General features: G+C 39.1%; 1 protein-coding gene across 6 annotated transcripts in view; it reads left to right on the top strand.

The window, feature by feature from the left end:
• The window catches only part of mrtfab (myocardin related transcription factor Ab), an 81,413-nt gene extending 64,373 nt beyond the window's left edge, over positions 1 to 17,040 (top strand). For 4 of the 6 annotated variants that reach the window (XM_059324327.1, XM_059324328.1, XM_059324331.1 and 1 more), the window contains 13 exons: positions 1,654 to 1,808; positions 1,943 to 2,083; positions 2,260 to 2,328; positions 4,688 to 4,872; positions 6,384 to 6,555; positions 7,555 to 7,950; positions 8,665 to 9,633; positions 11,135 to 11,341; positions 12,259 to 12,339; positions 13,240 to 13,380; positions 13,506 to 13,595; positions 15,092 to 15,155; positions 16,289 to 17,040. In XM_059324327.1, the coding sequence (XP_059180310.1) occupies positions 1,654 to 1,808; positions 1,943 to 2,083; positions 2,260 to 2,328; positions 4,688 to 4,872; positions 6,384 to 6,555; positions 7,555 to 7,950; positions 8,665 to 9,633; positions 11,135 to 11,341; positions 12,259 to 12,339; positions 13,240 to 13,380; positions 13,506 to 13,595; positions 15,092 to 15,155; positions 16,289 to 16,869 (3,251 nt within the window). In that variant the 3' untranslated portion in view covers positions 16,870 to 17,040. The remainder of the gene's footprint in view (positions 1 to 1,653; positions 1,809 to 1,942; positions 2,084 to 2,259; positions 2,329 to 4,687; positions 4,873 to 6,383; positions 6,556 to 7,554; positions 7,951 to 8,664; positions 9,634 to 11,134; positions 11,342 to 12,258; positions 12,340 to 13,239; positions 13,381 to 13,505; positions 13,596 to 15,091; positions 15,156 to 16,288) is intronic. The other 2 variants (XM_059324330.1, XM_059324329.1) reach the window with 2 other exon arrangements.
• Positions 17,041 to 19,080: the final 2,040 nt, after the last annotated feature.

Genomic DNA, 19,080 nt, shown 5'->3' with positions numbered 1-19,080 from the left:
CAGGTGAACAGGGTAATGTTTGTAGCTAATAGGTGGATGTTTTGTCTCCAAGCAGAATAGCCCAAAATCTAAAAATGAATCAATTTAGCTGTCGTGTCTGTAAAACATTATGTTCACTATGTACAGATGAAACATAACAAGAAAAAAAACAAGAACTCTTACATTCAAACATTCATGATGACTTGTAAACACAAAACTCTTTTAGGTGCATTCAGATTTAACACAAACTAAATGTTCTTTGCTGTATTTATTGGAGTCATACAGCTCAGTTATGATGATATGATATGTCGTAGTCAAGTTAAAACATGTTCAGCTCTATTACTGCTGACTTTGTGTGCAGTTGCTTCACCTCTAAAATCTAATTTCCGTTCAGTCTGAACACACCTTCAGCCGAATGTTTACAACATCCAGGTATCTCTTCTTACTAACTGCAGGTTTCATCATCCTACTGGATGTGGTACCATAAAATCTACACCACACAACTTTTGACTAACACAAATGACACAACCGCTATTGTTTGGACATACCTTGTTTTGAAACATGGTAGGACATACAGTGTTGTATAACTTCTCTAGAATTACTCATCGCAGTGAAGCAATCAAACAGTGATGACTGTGTGTGACTGTGTAACACATCATGAGGAAGTCCGTGATTAAATAGGTTGCCTTCAGGAGACAGTTGCTGGGAAAATTCTCACATTCATGAGCCATTTTCACTTTTCTACTAGCCACAAGAGTAGGCCTGTCACAATAACACATTTTTTTAGGATGATATATTTTCCCAGGAACTATCACAATGAACGATAGTATTGTGGAGAACATCCTTTTCCACAGAAATTCATTTTTAAATCTCAAGAATATTAAACATTGAAATTGAAATGTGGATATAAATACTAAGACATCCTAAATAAATAAAACTTAAATAAATAAACTACAATCAAAACAAATAAAATAGACTGTCGGGCACTGTTAACAGAACTGCACTGAGATAATGCGTCCACTATAGGAGAGGCGTGGCTCCTTTAAGAGGCAGGACAGTCAGTGCTAACAGGCTAACAGGCAGTTAGCTCTGTAGCAGTACAGTGTGTATGTGGTGCATCAGCATGTGTTCACTGTGCGACCTCCATTTGTTTACAACAAGCACTGGACACTGTGCACAGTTAGCGACGCCTTTTAATTTACGATCAGCGGCGCACACTTTGTGTACAGTTAACATGCTGGTTTGTTTACAATAAGCACTGTACACTGTGCACAGTTAGCGACGCCGCTTAATTTAAAATCAGCGGCGGACACTTTGTTTACAGTTAACATGCTGGTTTGTTTACAACAATCACTGGACACTGTGCACAGTTAGTGAATCCGTTTAATTTACGATCAGCGGCGGACACGTTGTGTACAGTTAGCATGCTGGTTTGTTTACAACAAGCACTGGACACTATCTAGTATCTTTTCTATTTACTATTTATTATGCTTTTTTGAGTCCAGTACGTGAGTGTATTGAATTTTGTTGTATTTCTGTGCAATGACAAATAAAATCTAATCTAATCTTATATATCGATAAGTTGATATATTGACTATGGTGACAGGCCTACAGAGGAGATTATTAAAGAGCACCTTAAGACACCACGATAACTGTATTTGTTCTCTGTCACAGATTCTCCAAAGGGAGAGAGCTCGTCTTTGGATGAAGACAGCAGTGATGCTCTGTCACCAGACCAGCTGACCAATCACGACTCTCCCCTGGGTGCTGTCCCCCAGCTGTCTCCCTCTGACGTGGTCACGCAGAACGGGGACATGTCCCCCACACAGGTAACATCACAGGACGACGTTTAAACACAAGAATGACGTGAACTTGAAACGATTCAATCTAAATTAGATGAATTTGCCATTGAAACATGCTGATAAAGTTGATAGCAGCATTAACCGGAGTGATCTCTTCTCAGTTTATTACACAGTCGCCTCCTCCACCTCCTCCACCACCTCCTCCACAGGTGAATGGGTCGGACTCCTCCCCATTCACAAAAATAACAAATGGGACAACGGTGACCATATCCAACTCCCGCCCCTCTACTGGACACGTCAAGGTGCGGTATCGCTGCTTATTCTCATATTTCCCTGTTTCGAGTCCTGCAGATGTGATGACTTATGAATAAATCTGACCTTAATCTCTATTTGTGGAGCAGCTATAAGTGGCTAACCCTCCCTCATCTCTCCTTACTTCCTCCTCCCCGACCCCATTTCTCACGCTTTCTGTCAGCAGTCTCAGGGTAAGACGAGTTCAGACCGTCCTCCACAGAGACCCAAGAAACCAAAGGACAGCAAACCCAAGGTAGCAAGCTCTCCGCTTCATTTTCATTTTAATAGGCGCTGACGCAGGAGCAAGGTTATTATAGTTAACGAAAACTAACAAAATAACGAAAACTAAAATTGAAAAAACATTTTCGTTAACTGAAATAAAAATAAAAACAAGAGTTTTAAAAAAAAAACGATAACTAACTGAAACTGTATTGTGTGGTTACAAAACTAACTAAAATTATAGTGAAAATGTCCTTAGTTTTTGTCTTTGTCAGCTTTTTTCAAACATAATCCAGTGTTTCTATTTCAACATGCAGGAACACATTATTAAATATGTTTACTGAGACTGGGCTGTCTACACTTCAACCCAAATACAAAACACCCCGAACTGTAAGAATGAATAACCTTATTGGGGTTAAGATGGATAAACCAAAGGAAATGAAGGCACATACCCATTACAAAAAAACTAAAACTAACACTAAAACTAATAAAAACTAAACTAAAACTAAAGATTTTCTCAAAAATAAAAACTAATTAAAACTAGCAAACCCATTCTAAAAACTAACTAAAACTAACTGAATTTGAAAACAAAAATTCACAACAAAATTAAAACTAAAACTAATGAAAAATCCCAAACTATTATAACATTGCGCAGGAGTTACAGGTCTGATCAGGTACAAAGAATATTCACTCATAATAGTTAAATGTAGGACGTCGTCAGCATATGTTTTTAAGGCATTTATTTCAATTCAACTTAATTTATAGAGCGCATTTCATGCACAAGGCAGACTCAATGTGCTTCACAATGGATATACATAATTACAGTTAAAAAAACAAAACAAAACACAGAAAAACAAACAATTAAAAAAAAAAAATCAATTACAAATTAATTGAAGAGTGGAGGTAGACAAGCTATGTCATATTCACCACATATACACTTACTTACTCACACATGCACGCACACAGTTCAACCGAATGCTGTTGAAAAAAGATTTTTAATCTGATTTTAAAAATGGCTACTGATGTTTATGACAGGAGTTCATCATTTAGGAATGAAGTTTGTGTTTGTCAGATTTAACCGAGGAGCTGTAGTTCTGGTGTCACTTCTCTCACAATTAAAAAAAGAGCCCAGACTTCTCTTTAGTGTTATGACATTTAATAATCATACAGTGAGGCTTCCATGGTAGAAGAGGAAGGAAGAGGGACCATTTTTGGCATTCATATCCTCAATCCACCAGAGTACAGACTTTCTTTCTATGAACTAGAAATACTTCTCTTTGACTGTAGTTCCATTATTACTGTTCGCCTTTTTTCCCCACATGTACTGAATGCACAGACTTGTTTTGTTTGTTTTATTCAGTTTTCAAAATATACAGAATACAGTAAGTCAGGGATGGGCAACTTAAATGCTGCAGGGGGCCACATTTTTTCATGTTCACTACCACAGGGCCACATATAGGAGCGTGCACTTCACCAGATATGATGAAACTGCAATTTTAAATATGTTTACAGTGCAGTAACTTAACATATTACATGCTCAAATGCACGTTTAACAGTATAAATAGGAATACAAAAGGTTTGAAGCAAATAAAAAATAACCACTTACTGTGATTTATTTTTTTTCAGTGCAAGAACAGCAGACTGATTACCCAAAAAAGTAATTAAAGGGACCTTCAACACACAACACGATAAAGTGCCATTCATATAAAACTCACATTAGACTTTCATATCAAGGTGGGGGCCACAAAAAATCGTCAGAATTACCAAAAAAAGACACAAAATTATTAAAAATACAAATAAATTATAAAAAAGACACAAAATTACTAAAAAAAAAAAGGACACAAAATTACATAAAAAAGAAACAAAATTGTTTAAAAAAAGACACAAAATTATTAAAAAAGACACAAAATAATTTAAAAAAGACACAAAATTATTAAAAATACAAAAAAAATCTAAAAAAGACACAAAATTACAAAAAAAGGACACAGAATTACCTAAAAAAGACACATAATTACCAAAAAAGACACAAAATAATTTTTTTTAAAAGACAAAAAATTATTAAAAAAGACACAAAATTATTTTAAAAAGACAAAAAATTATTAAAAAAGACACAAAATTATTAAAAAAGACACAATATGACCCCAAAAAAGTAATTAAAGGGACCTTCCACACACAACACAGTAAAGTGCCATTCATATAAAACTCACATTAAACTTTTATATCAAGGTGGGGACCACAAAATATCATCACGAGGGCTGCTATTGGCCCGCGGGCCGCGAGTTTGAGACCCATGATGTAGACCCTGATTGGGCAGGATGGCTGCGGCACGTTTCCAGTATAAGTCTAAAACATTTGTATGTATGTGTCCTAACTGTTTGGTGTCCTGGCTGCAGGTGAAGAAGCTGAAGTACCACCAGTACATCCCTCCAGACCAGAAGGCCGATAAAGAGCGTCCGCCCCAGATGGACTCGTCCTACGCCAAGCTGCTCCAGCAGCAGCAGCTCTTCCTGCAGCTGCAGATCCTCAACCAGCAACAGCAGCACTACAACTACCACACCATCCTGCCCGCCCCGCCCAAGTGAGTGTCAAGCATGACGCTGTGTGTGTGTGTGTGTGTTCTTGTACTTCCTACATAGTGAGGACTAGAACAAGTTTTTAACCAACAGAGTGAGGACATTTTTGCAAAGTGAGGACATTTCGGCCGGTCCTCACTTCTTTAAAGGCTTTTTTAAAATTTCAGACTTTGTTTTAAGGGTTAAAGGTTACATGATAATGATAATTAACCGAAACTGTATTGTGTGGTTACGAAACTAACTAAAATTATAGTGAAAATGTCCTTCATTTTCGTCTTTATCAACTTTTTTCATACGTAATGAAGATGGATAAGACAAAGGAAATAAAGGCAAAATTTACTGTGACCTCTTTTAATCTCCCACCCAACAAATACTAAAACTAAAGCATTTAAAAAATAAATAAATACTAAACTAAAACTAGCAAACCCACTCTAAAAACTAATTAAAACTAACTGAATTTAAAAACAAATATTCAAAACAAAATTAAAACTAATGAAAAATCCAAAACTATTATAACCTTGCAAGGGAATTCACTATTCTAATGAGGGTCCTCACAAAGATAGAAGTACAAGTGTGTGGGTGTGTGTGTGTGGGTGTGTGGGTGTGTGGAGGTGAGGATGACTGACTGCTGTGGGTTTATTTAAAGCGTCAACTAGTTTTCCACTCAGTTTTTTCTTTCTCATGTACTTGTTACCCAGAGTTCATTTGTGCAGCACAGCCTGCAGGCAGTTTTGGTTATTACTTCCTGTTCGCTCCCGAACTTTTCTGCTGTGGTCTGTTCTTCCACATTAGTGGTTTTTGAGTGAGTCTCTAGAGCCCGGAGCTTAAAGCAGAAGTATCTGACCCAACTGTACGGGTCCTCAAGGGTCTTAGTATAAACAATCTTCCTCCTGTGAGACCAATTTTTCTTTTCTTTTATCTATTTTTTATTTATTTTTTGGTGGTATTTATTTATGTTATGCTATGGTGTTTGTATGTTGTGTATGGACTCTTAATTTTACTGTACAAGTGTTGCGTTATGTCTTGTGATACATGTTTGTCAACGTCTATGATTGTTTATGTGTTGTGACTGTTTTGACAGTTGTTGTTGTTTTTGTTTTGTTGATGATCTCGGAGAATGGACAATTTGATTTAATGTTTGGACTCCAGGAAGAATAGCTATGCTAATGTCCTGGTGCTAATGGAGATCCAATAAATAAATAAATAAACGAAACTTCAGTGATGACGATGAAAATGTGTGACTTCAAATAAAACCTAAAAGCTTTAGTTTTATTTTGAAGGACTAGAGGAAAGCAGGTAAAGACAGTCAACGGTGTTGTTATTGTTTTTATAGAACCCAATCTAAGAAAAGTCACTTTGGAAATATCAAGTATACATTTATAATGTCCTATCTGGCATTTCTTTAATGTTTAATCACTGTTTTTATGACCCTGGTGTCTGGCCTCAATCACAACATTTCCTGCTTTGTTACAGCAGGACAAACTAAACTGACACGTCTCTGTTTTCTTCCCCTCAGGCCGCCCACTGAGCAGCCTCCCACCACCAACTCTGGCCCCTCCCCCTCCCGCAGCATTCCCACGACGACCACCACCTCCTCCTCCAATCAGAGCGGGAACGCCCGCCAGAGCCAAACCGCCGTGGGAGGAGCCAAACCATGCACTCTGCCAGCCAACCTGGACGAGTTTAAAGTAAGTGAACCGACCTAGGGTAAGATAAGTACCTGTTAAGAATATTCTTAAAGGTATAATATGCAAGAATTTCCTAAAAAAAACAACAAATAGTTTTAACATAATTTATTTATTGAAGACGTTCTTGCTGCATAAGGTCAAAGTTTGATTCTGGTTATTTCACTCCAAAGTTATAATAGTTTGTGATTTTTCATTATTTTTTGTTTTAATTTCATTGTGAATTTTTGTTTTCAAACTCAGTTTGTTTTCGTTAGTTTTTAGAGTGAGTTTGCTAGTTTTAGTTTATTTTTATTTTTTTTGAAAATGCTTAGTTTTTATTAGTTTTACTGTTAGTTTTAGTTTTTTTGTAATGGGTTGTGTGTTGGGTGTGAGATTCAAAGAGGTCATAATAAATTTTGCCTTTATTTCCTTTGATTTATCCATCTTAGGCCCAACAAGGTGATTAATTCTTACAGTTATGGGTGTTTCGAATTTTGCTTCAAGTGTAGACATCTGTGTTCACTAACCAGCAGATATTTAGGAGCTAAATAGTTGCGACACTTTTACCATAATAAAAGTTTAACAAACATAACAGTTTGCGCTATCAGGAAAATTCCAATGTTTTCTGAAAGCTGAGAAGTTGCTCTTTACAGCCAACATGGAGTCATTACGGTAATTTTACTCGTGTCTCTCCCAGAAGCCCACAAAGCAGGAATACATACACTCAGTGGCGGAGAAATAGAAACACTGGATTATGTATGAAAAAAGTTGACAAAGATGAAAACGAAGGACATTTTCACTATAATTATAGTTAGTTTTGTAACCACACAATACAGTTTCCGTTAGTTATCGGGGTTTTTTTAAGAACTCTCGTTTTTATTTTCATTTCAGTTAACGAAAATGTTTTCTCAATTCTAGTTTTCGTTATTTCTCTTTAGTTTCCGTTAACTATAATAACCTTGTTTCACTCTGAGTAAAAAACTCACTTAGTGTTAACCGCTCTGCTTTCTCATCCTGCAGGTCGCCGAGTTGAAACAGGAACTGAAATTGCGTGGTCTGACCGTCTCCGGCACCAAGAACGATCTCCTCGAGAGGCTCCGCAACTACCAGGAGCAGAACGGCGGCACCACAGCTATTCTGAAAAACAGCATATCGCAGCAAGGCCTGCACGCCGCGACCACAGCCGCCGGCACCGTCACGTCCTCTCCAACCACAACATCCACCCCCGACCACCAACCGGGGGAGTGCGGCTTTAAGTTAGATCTGGCGTCACTGGGTCAGGTGATCCCGGGGCGGGTCATGCGGTTCGGCAGCACCAGCTCCAGCCCTCCGATGTCACCCACTCCGTCTGAGAGGTCGCTGGCCGGGATGAGTCCAGACGAGACGAGCTGTAACGGAGACATGTTCGGAGAGATGGTGAGATCTATATGTCATGAAGCCAGTCTAAGTTCTGTCTGTGAAGATTATAAGGACATACTTAATTAAACTAAATATATTTCACTTTCATATGAAGGAACAATATAGCCATAATGAGGCACAATTCATTGTTTTGTGTTAAAATAATATATTCTATATTTTTAAACATATTTTTGATTCACAAATTCTTTACCGTAATGCATCCAGATAAGAATTTCATCGTTTCCCCACACTTATATACAAAAAATATATAAAAATAAATATACATTTGTTTAAAAATTTATAATTTAACAGAATATAATCTAACATAATGGTTTTTGACAATGTATAAAGAACAAAATTGATGAGAAAAAATGGTTAAATGTTATGGTAATGATAGAATTGTTTGTGTATATTTTAATAAAATACATTTTGGTGCTACCAGCTACCCTTGAGCACATTTAAGTGCTTGCCAAAGAAAAAAAAATGTTGTTTTTTTAATTTAAAAATGTGTTACGGTAATGAATTTTGCTCACCGTGTCTCTAAAAATGTCAGAAAATACCTTAACATTTTTTAAATAGATTATAAATTCATATTAAACAGTGACTTTAGATTGTATAGGTTATAAAGGGTCAAAGAAAATATGTATTCAATGCTCTTGGATTTTTGCTATGATCTGCACCATGTTCATGAGAATCACCTTATTGTCTTCTTGTCTTTTATTTGTGGTTCAGGTGAGCTCTCCTCTGACCCAGCTCACCCTGCACCCGTCTCCTAAGCACCCGTCAAACGTGTCTCCGCTCTCCAAAGTGAAGGAGGAGATCCAGAGCTCCTGCAGCCTCTCCAGGCCTTCACCGTGTCCTCCTCAGGAGTCCGTGCTTGGGGTCGCCATGGACACGTCCTCCCTGGACAAGGACCAGATGCTCCAGGAGAAGGACAAACAGATCGAGGAGCTGACCCGGATGCTGAGGCAGAAACAGCGGCTGGTGGAGACCCTCCGCTCGCAGCTGGAGCAGGGCAAGATGGCGGGCGGAGCGGCGTCGGAGAAGGAAGGGAGCGAAAAGAGCAAAATGTGCCCAGAGGTGAAACTCCAAACTCTGATTAAAGCGTCGGCCATTCAGCCCCCGACTCTCCCCAACGGCATCGTGGTGAAGGTGAAGAAGGAGGTGGAGCCCGAGGAGGGGATGGAGGGGGTGACGGAGGCTAAGAAAGCGGCCGGGCCCATGCAGTGCTCCCAGGAGACGCTGCTCAGGCTGCAGCAGATCCACCGGCTGCAGATCCAGCAAGCCGAGCAGCAGAGACAGACGCCGCAGCTCAAACAGCAGCAGCAGAAAGCGGCGGAGACCGTGTCCAGCGCTCAGAAGCTCCAGCAGCAGAAGAAGGAGGCCCAGATCCTGCTGCAGCAGCAGCAGCAGCTGCAGCAGCTCATCATCCAGCAGACGCAGCAGAAACAGCTGCAGGCGCAGCAGAAGTTAGCGCAGCAGAGGTTGGCCCAGCAGAAACTCAGCCAGCAGAAGCTCAACCAGCTCAAACAGACTCAAGGGCAGGTTCAGCAGAGCCAGCAGAAGAACCAGGTCCAGCTGAAGCAGGTCCAGGTGCAGATCCAGAAGCCTGCCATGAGCCAGACGCAGCAGAGGAAGCAGCAGAGGGCTCAGCAGAGGCAGCAGCAGAGGCAGCAGACGGCAGCCGTCACCACACAGCAGGTAGCCGCACCAACACCGTCTGGGTTTACAGTCCATTCTAAGCGTTAATCCTTAGAAGTCCAAGCATTCACATCACTTAACCCTTTGGGCTTTGGGGCTCTTTTGTCGGTTTTGGACTCCTTTTCATTCTGCCTGTATAAACCACTTAAAAATCTTTACCATGACGTGTTGGTATCATTGTTTTCAAGACAACCTCACCTATATGACCTGATTATTTTTTCATTTTGACTTAGTGGATCAACATTTTGAACACAAAAAAACACACACAAAAATGACAAAAAACACACATGAAACATGAAAAACAAACCAAAACACACACAAAATTACAAAAAACACATATAGACACACTCAAAACACACCAAAAACATAATAAAAATACAAAAAACAAAAGAAAACAGTAAACACAAAAGATTGCATTACAAATGCTAAATGCACAAAGCTAAATTAGAAAAATCTCTGCAAAAAAAGTAAAATTATGTTAATACACTTCGAGGTGTTTTTTTTTCCTTTTAAAAAAAGGTTGATGCACTAAATTGGACATGGAACCTTCTGGAAAAGCCAAAACTTTAGTGTTCAGCTGACAGCAGGGAAACATGCTGCTTCGTTTTTACGTTGTGACGTCATGAAGAAGTCGTGCTCCGGCGCTTTCATGGGTTAAATAAAATGCGAATTAGGGACGTTCCCATCAACAGATTTAGAGCGAAAAAACAAAGCTGAAAAAACGTACTTTGGTCAGACGATGGCAGCATAATGTGTCGATATACACTGATATATCAGTAAACAGTAGAAGAAGAAGAGAGAGCTTGCATGAGAGAGAAAATGGTAGAAGAAGAAATACAGCTGATCAGACATGAGTTAAATGTTCGATACATCAGAACCTTCTTGCAACAAAGCGTGTCCATCTACCGTTTTGCACATTATAATAATAATAATAATAATAATAATAACAATAACTTTATTTATATAGCACCTTTTAAAAACAGCAGCTTACAAAGTGCTTCAACAGAGAGCAGCTAATCACAGCGAGAATGATGCCATGAGGCTAAAAGCAATTTGTACATTAAAAGAAAAACAATGCGAAACAGAGCAGGAACAATCACAAGACATTCTCACATACACAGAAAATAAAAGGTAAAAGGAGTAAAAAAGTAAAAAGTGAAGAAGTAAAAAGGAGTTGTGAGATAGAAAGCATTACATAAAACCAAGTCTATAAAAGTAGGTTTTAAGAAGTGATTTAGAAGAAGTTACTGGTAGAGGAACAGCTGATCAGTCATGAGTTAAATGTTTGCTGCGTCTGAACCTTCTTGCAGCTTTTTCTATTTACGTTTCTATTTACCGTTTTGCACATTAACTATTTTTTGGAGAAAAATTTTGATGTTTCCATCGACCTTTTCTCATGTGAATCTTCAAAATATGCATAGAAATGTGTTCATGGAAACACGTATAATAAATATAGTAAAATAAAGTAGAATCTTACCGTGAATGAACGTTGTGTTTCCAGGTGACCCCGGTCTTCATCAACCAACAGAACGGCACTCAGATCCACACGCAGGCCATTTCATTAGACCTCCTCAAAGCAAACGGCACACCCACGCTGATCACCGACACCAACGGCAACCACTACCTGATCGCCCTCACCAGTCAAACCACAGACGGACAGAACGGAGTGTCCTCATTGGCCAAACCCAACGGACGCATCACACTGCAGGTACAGTAAAACTGATTTTTGAACTGGAGGGACGAAGCTGTCAGCAAATGATTTCAACTCAATGAGTTATTTTTCCACTCCATGCCTGAACCAAAATATGTTTTATTTAAACATTTTTAACAAACTGTAGTGTAAACAACAACCAACATATTTATATAAATAAAAAGAAGTTTGTACATGAAATTCCCAGTGCAGCCAAACAAATTTACTGACTTGAAGCTGACTCAATGAAGGGCCCAAAAACATCTCTCCTCCTTTCATCACCCTGAACATACTGCTGGGTGATTTCTTGTCCGTCTAGGGTGTGAGGCCTTTAGGACCAGTGTTTCCCATAGGATTTTCTAAGACTTTGATGGAGAGACCATAACTTAGTAGGGGGGTCCGGGAGCACATTCTAATGCCACTATTCCATCTTAATCATTGCATATTTTAATGAATTATTGTAAAGGAGAATAAGGGTTCTGTTTTATTTAAGGCATCATATTTTGACAGTCTTCTTGTAAATTCTGTGGTGGACTCTGCTAACACATCCATGTGCTTTTATTTTGAAAGCTACATGTGTTTGCTTTTATTTTGAAGGTGGGTCTAACACGTTCTTACCGTAACGTTGGAACTTGAAAGTCTGAACTTGGAGCTAGGAACAACGTCAAATATTCTGATATTCGTGTAGACCTTGAATGCACCATGAGCCGCCAGACTCTCTATGTGCTGCAGTGTAAATTAGTCTAACTAACGGAAAATGAATCCTCTGTTTTACCGGCAATGTTTGTTGCTGAAAGTGGGGGGACGGATCGGGATCACTATGAATCTGGGGAGGGTCATATCCTCTCCGTCCCGAGTGAAATCTGCTGCACAGAGTTCATAATCTGTCATGGAATATTCATCTACAACGTTCTCTGCTTTTTCTTATCTTTTAGCGGTTACAGTCGACTCCAAGTAAACTCCCCAGCACTGACAGCCAATCAAAAGAGGCGCCAGAGGCCGAGCCAATCAAAAAGGTAAGCAAAGACTTTTATGGGAGACCAGGGAAATAGTATTATTATTATTTTATTCATTTTCTTATCAAATAAAATCTAAATATGCAATAAAAAAGGCTAAATTAATAAAAATGTTTATATTATATTACCTAAAAAAATATTGATTATTTTATTGGGCAATAAAAAGAGAGTTAAAATAATTTTAGAAATGAAATATTAATCCATCAGTCAATAATTTAAATTACAAAAACAACATGAAACTGTCAATAATTGGAAAATACAACTAACATTTTGTTTACTCTAGGTAAAAAATAAAACTCAATAAAAGTAACATACAGAAGTGCAGTAACATGTTCCTGCCACACAGTGGCGCCACTAGCACAGTTTAAAATCATCCCCATCCAAAACAATGTAAACAAGCTGTTTGTCAGAGACTCAACTAGCCAATCACAACTTAGAAATCAACCGATTGATAATATTATTAATAATAATAATAATAATAATAACTTTATTTACCAAAAAGAAACAAAGAAAAACCAACATAAATGTGATCTTGTGATTGTGTGTGATCCTGTCATCAACTCTGGTTTTTATTCTAGTGGGACTCTATTTTATTTGTTTCTTGTGTGTTTAGTGTAACAATTTTGGTCATTTTGTGTATTTTTTTTGTCATTTTGTGTCTTTGTAAGTAATTTTGTATCTTTTTTCGTCATTTTGTGTCTCTTTTAGTCATTTTGTGTCTTTTTTTTAAAAATAATTTTGTGTCTTTTTTTAGTAATTTTCTGTCATTTTGTCTTTTTTGGGTCATTTTGTGTCTTTTTTTAAATAAAATGTGATTTTGAATCAGTTTTTTTTCTTCCGAAGCACTATCATGCTGCTGTTGTCCAGTCTAAATATGTCTCCGTCCCTCTCTCCACTCAGGGACAGAAGGCGGGGCTCCACCTGGACACCAACGGCGCCCCACAGCCCAGTCTGTCCGTCACGGCTCCGCCCAACCTGCAGCCGTTCTTTGACGACGTGTCGGACGGCGAGAGCCAAAACAACCTGGTGTCGTCTCTGAAGGTAAAGCCTCCAGCTGCTCCTCATCACCATCATGTCGTCTCTACGCGTCTCCACCTGTTGTCATTAACTTTGTCTCCTTGTTTCTTCTCTTTTCATTCCATCACTTCATCACTTCATCCTCGCAGAGAGACGTGTGTCCGCCTTACGACCGGCACACACTGTTCACCCCTCCCTCTCCTAAACCCAACACCTCCCTTCCTCCTCAGCGCTCCAAAGTACGTCCTCCAGCACGTCTTTGTTTCCATCTCTCCTTCACTGTCTTTCTTCCTCTCTCATTTCTCTCTGAGTGTTGATTTACTCTAAATATGTTTCCATTTGTGTGTACGTTAAAGGAAAATCCTCTATTTCTTTAAGGCAGGGGTCTCAAACTCAAATTACAAAATGACTAAAAAAAGACACAAAATGACACAAAGAAAAGACACAAAATTACCATAAAAAGACACAAAATTATTTTAAAAAAGACACTAAATGACAGAAAAAAAATTAATTACTTAGAAAAGGAACGAATTGAACAAAAAAAGACACAAAATTACCAAAAAAAGACACAAAATTACCAAAAAAAAGACAGAATTACCAAAAAACACAAAATCATTTTTTAACAGACACAATTATTTAAAAAGACACACAATTATTAAAAAAAGACAAAATTATTTTTTTTAAAAGACAAAATTACCAAAAAAAGACACAACATTTAAAAAATACACAAAATTAAGATTAAGATTTTTTTTTTTTAAAGACACACAATTATTTAAAAAAAAGACACAAAATTATTTTTTAAAAAGTCAAAATTACCAAAAAAAGTAAATTGAAGGGACCTTCCACACACAATACAGTAAAGTGCCATTCATATAAAACTCACATTAAACTTTCATATCAAGGTGGGGGCCACAAAATATCGTCACGAGGGCCACAATTTTTGTATTTTACTTACCTGAAGCATCATGGGTAACTCCTCTGTGTCTCCCAGAGAGTGGTTGTGAGTTTGTTGCACTTAGACGTGAACATCTGCAAGTAGAAAATGTTCTCCAGCTCAGTGAAGCGTTTCTAGTCCAGAGAAAGTGAGAATCAAACCACAACACGTGTATTCTGGTCTGTTGGGAGTTCATAAATAATTTCTATTCATCCAAAACCAAAACTCTGTCTTAGTTTGATTTGCATACAGACTGTGCAACAGTATAAAACCAGACAACACAGCACTGCCACAATATTAATTCATATTTTTAACTGTATATTAACTGTAGATTTTAATACTTATTTTCTCACATTAAAATAAGTAAACATTTACATTTTTACAAACACAAACCACACCTTTTTGGCCAAGAAGCATAAATTTAATATACAATTCATAGCATGTCTAACTATCTGTGTAGTGTTCAGTCTGTTTCTACACATGATGCATTCAGGTGCGTAGGACACTTGCATTTTGAAAGAAGCACAGCAGAAAATTGACGTTCAGTGGCCCAACTTTTTTGCAATCGGGGTTGTATATCAGGGTTTACGAAGGTCCTTTAAAAAAATCTTAAGTTGAACTTGTTGAAACCTGCAGAAATCCGGATATGTCCCATAGGAGTGTATGAGGAAGGTGGGGTGCAATGAAACACTCCACTCAGAGTTGCTGTGATTTAAAGTTTGATAATCATTGTGTTTTTAAAAGTTTGTGTGTTTTTGTGGAGAAGCCAGCGGTGTCTGACTGAAATCTGTCCTCTGTTAGCAGGAGAACGGCGTCAACAGTCAGCAGATGGACGACCTGTTTGACATCCTGCTCAAAAGTGGAGGTAATAAAGCCTTAAATATTAATAATAATAAACATTAGTTCAGTGCCTGTAGGAAGTATGTATTCCTACATTACATGCAGACCACTTCAACGTCTGCAACTCCATAAAACACTTTCTTTTCATAAGGTACCACACCATCCAGCACATACACATTGAACATTGATATTCGCTTGAAACTATTAGAATATTATTGGAAAATCGAACCTTGTAGCGCACTTTAAAACTCCTAAAGATAGGTAGGCTAAATAGACTTACAGATGAGATGAGTCAGGGTGGAAATCCAGAGTGAATTGTGTTACTGACCAGGTGTAGGCCTATCACACAATGGGGCGGAGCTCCCCTAAAAGGCGTCTGATTGAAAACAGTGCAATGCAGCAACACGTCCTACGTAAATAAGGATATTTTCAAAAACAAAATCTGAGGTCAGTCTGACTAACGGTTAGCGAGATATGCCCTAGACCAGGGATGGGCAACTGGAGGCCCGGGGGCCGCATACGGCCCGCACCCTCACTTGAAGTGGCCCTCAGTACAACTACATGCATTTGAGCATGAAATCTTAAAAGTGCAGTGTAAAAATGCACAAAATGACTTCTTGCATTATCACAGCAAGTGGTTATTTTTTATTTACTTCAAACCTTTTGTATTCCTATTTATACTGTTATACATGCATTTGAGCATGAAATATGTTAAGTTACTGCACTGTAAACATATTTAAAACTGCAGTTTCATCATATCTGGTTAAGTACACGGTCCTATATGTGGCCCTGTGGTAGTTGATGAAAAATTGTGGCCCCCTGCAGCATTTAAGTTGCCCATCCCTGCTCTAGACACACATCCACACACACACACACACACACACACACACACACACACACACACAGACGCATTACTTGTTTTCTTAATATCATATATGTTAAACATTTGAAACGACACACAGATTGAAATCTGTCAGCTTGAAGTAAAAATAGAGATATTAAAGATATAAAGACTATCTTAAATAGAATATTGAATGATTATAATAAAAATACAAAACAACACAAAACATATTAAATGTGATTAATTTAGGTAATGAGCCAAAGACATCATGTCTGTCCTCTCCTGTCCTGATAATGTTTCTCTCTGTCCTCCTTCAGAGATTCCCGGCTTTAAGTCCAACCCGGACCCCTCCCTCGCTCCGCTCCACTCCGACCCCCCCTCCCCGTCCTCTCCACGCTCCCCCCTCCACCTGTCCCCCCCCACCCCGACAGAGCCCCTCCTCTCCCCCCAGCCCCCGGCGGGACCGCCCTGCCCGGGCAGCGGGCGCCTGGAGGACTTCCTGGAGAGCACCACGGGCGCCCCGCTGCTGGGCGTGGAGCCCGACGGCGGCCTGACGCTGATCGACGACCTCCACAGCCAAATGCTGAGCACGCCCAGCATCCTGGACCACCCCCCCTCCCCCATGGACACGTCCGACCTGGGCTTCTCCCCCCACTCCACGGGGCTGGACTTCGGCGACCCCACCCTGGACAGCATGGACTGGCTGGACATCTCCATGGTGGGGGGCGGCGGCGGGGGCAGCGGGGGGGCCCCGGAGGGTCGAGGGGGGAGAGAAGGAGGCGGGGACGGCGGGGGGACGAGCCTCGCCCCGCTGGTGCCGCACACGCCGCCCAGCGTCTTCTCCACCGACTTTCTGGACAGCACGGACCTGCAGCTGCACTGGGAGTCGTGTCTGTAGCCGCACGGCCTCGGACACGCTGCCGCCCACACTGTGTACAGGCGCTGTCTTTACTTCATGCACATGTAGAAACCTTTCTATGCTGTCTCTACCACTGCGGGGGGGCACTGGCACACAAAAACACACCGCTCACTGTTACTGCACGCAGGAAGACAAACAAACACACACAGAAGTGAACCCTTTATCAGGCAAAGAACTATATTTGGTAACTTCAGGTAATATAAAGAGAAAAAAGTTGCAAATTTGCTGGATTAAAGTGGCAAATCTACAAGAAAAAAAGTCGCAGATTTAAGAGATTTAAAGTGGTGAATCTGCAAGAAAAAAGTCCCAGATTTACCAGAAAAAAGTGGAAAAAAAAGCAACTTTTTTCTCCCAGATTCACCACTTTAACCCTCATTGAAATACTTGCAAATTCCAAATTTTAACCCTAGAGAATATTGGAGGATTTTATGTACTGCCAGAATGTGTAAAAAAAAACCATACGAAAATAATATTTTGAGAAAAAAGTTTACGAGACTAAAGTGGCAAATCTACGAGAAAAAAATGTGCAGATTTAAGAGATTTAAAGTGGCAAGTCTGTGCGGAAAAAGTCGCAGATTTACGAGAAAAAAGTGAAAAAAAACAACTTCTTTCCCGCAGATTCACCACTTTAAATCTCATAAATCTGCACTTTTTCTCGTAGATTGGCCACTTTAATCTTGTAAACTTTTTTCTCAAAATATTACCCCCCTCCCCTATTCTCTAGGGTTAAAATTTGGAATTTGCGAGTATTTCACTGAGTGCCCTATTAAGGGTTCATTCAGACAGCAGACTGTTCTTATCCACGTTATTTCCTGTCCTGACCTGTGTTCTAAGCAGATTAAAGAGAACCAGCAGCAGGTCACTGTAACACAACATTTCAACCCTTGGCAACAGTTTGACAGATTACAGAGTGTGTGTGTGTGTGTGTGTGTGTCAGTGTCTCCTAAATTTTGCACTTATGCTGAGTCTGATTGGTTTAAAGGGGGGACGGTGGAGAAAGAGAAAGGCAGCTGCTGGTGGCCTCTTTGCCTCGATTTGGCAACCTGAACCCCCACGCTAGTCAAAACAAACCACAACCGCCGTCGGTTGACAGTTGCTTTTGAATTGAACCATATCAGTGGCAACGGCTTGAATTGAAGCCTCGTCGGAGGCTGCGTATTATTGGTAACATTATGGTAGACCACTATGTATTGCTGTATATGGGGTGTATATTATCAATTGTCCATATGACTTATTTTTCTTTGCTGGTTGCTTTAGAGTTGAGCTCGCCGGCTGGGGAACATAGGGTGAGGGCGGGGCTTCCAAAATACTTGGACCTTGTCATTTTTTAAAGAAAAAAAAGTTTAAAAAAATAAACAATACTATAAAAAGTCTAAAGATGTGTCTGTTTTTCTTTGTGTGTCCCACATGAGACAACGAGATAACAAAGGGCTACTTCTGAGGATGCTTCATTCATGTTGATTCATTACTTCATTTTTCATAACTAACTGAATAAATAAATAGTAACAGGTTCTTCTGTTACTTTGTGGTAGCAGAGTAATTCTGGTAATGAGGAGAATGACCACTAGAGGGAGCCATTGTAAAGAAATGTGTTGTCCTGTCCGATTATTAAGAAGCCAGCATATCAACAGGTGGGTTACAAAAATCTGCCAATAAAAAAAATAGCTTTTATGTCTTATGCAATATAACGTTTTTTTCACTACCAAACACAGGACAGATAACTGACTGGACATTAACATAGAAAGTACATTAAACACATTTCATCTTTTGTTAAATGTCAACAAACGACAGAGATTTGACCTGCGATTTAGCATACAGGACAAATACATCTGCTGCCAGGATTTTTCTGTCGTTATCTAAAACACGAGTTTCCAGCTTTAGCTTTTAGCTTCCCAGACTCTCACCCCAAAAATTTAGTTACTGCACTCTGGTTTTGCTGTAAAAGGATTTAATAGTAATACAAAAACAGAGTGCAGTAACTACAATGTTGTCGTCTTCTTTCAGCTTTTATATTTTGTTTCCAGTGAATAAACATTTACAAATTGATTTTGTTATAAGTGTATTTAAAAGTGTCTAACAACTATTTTAGACTTAATATTATAAAGAAATGTTCTATTTTAGTCTTAATATAATTTCATCTAACTTTTTTTACTTCATCACTATCTAGATAATAATTTCCCTATTAAATAA

Source organism: Centropristis striata, chromosome 21, assembly GCF_030273125.1.
Source record: "Centropristis striata isolate RG_2023a ecotype Rhode Island chromosome 21, C.striata_1.0, whole genome shotgun sequence".
Taxonomy (NCBI): Eukaryota; Metazoa; Chordata; class Actinopteri; order Perciformes; family Serranidae; genus Centropristis; species Centropristis striata.
The sequence above is the reverse complement of the archived record's forward strand: the minus strand, read 5'-3'. Positions and strand labels throughout refer to the sequence as shown.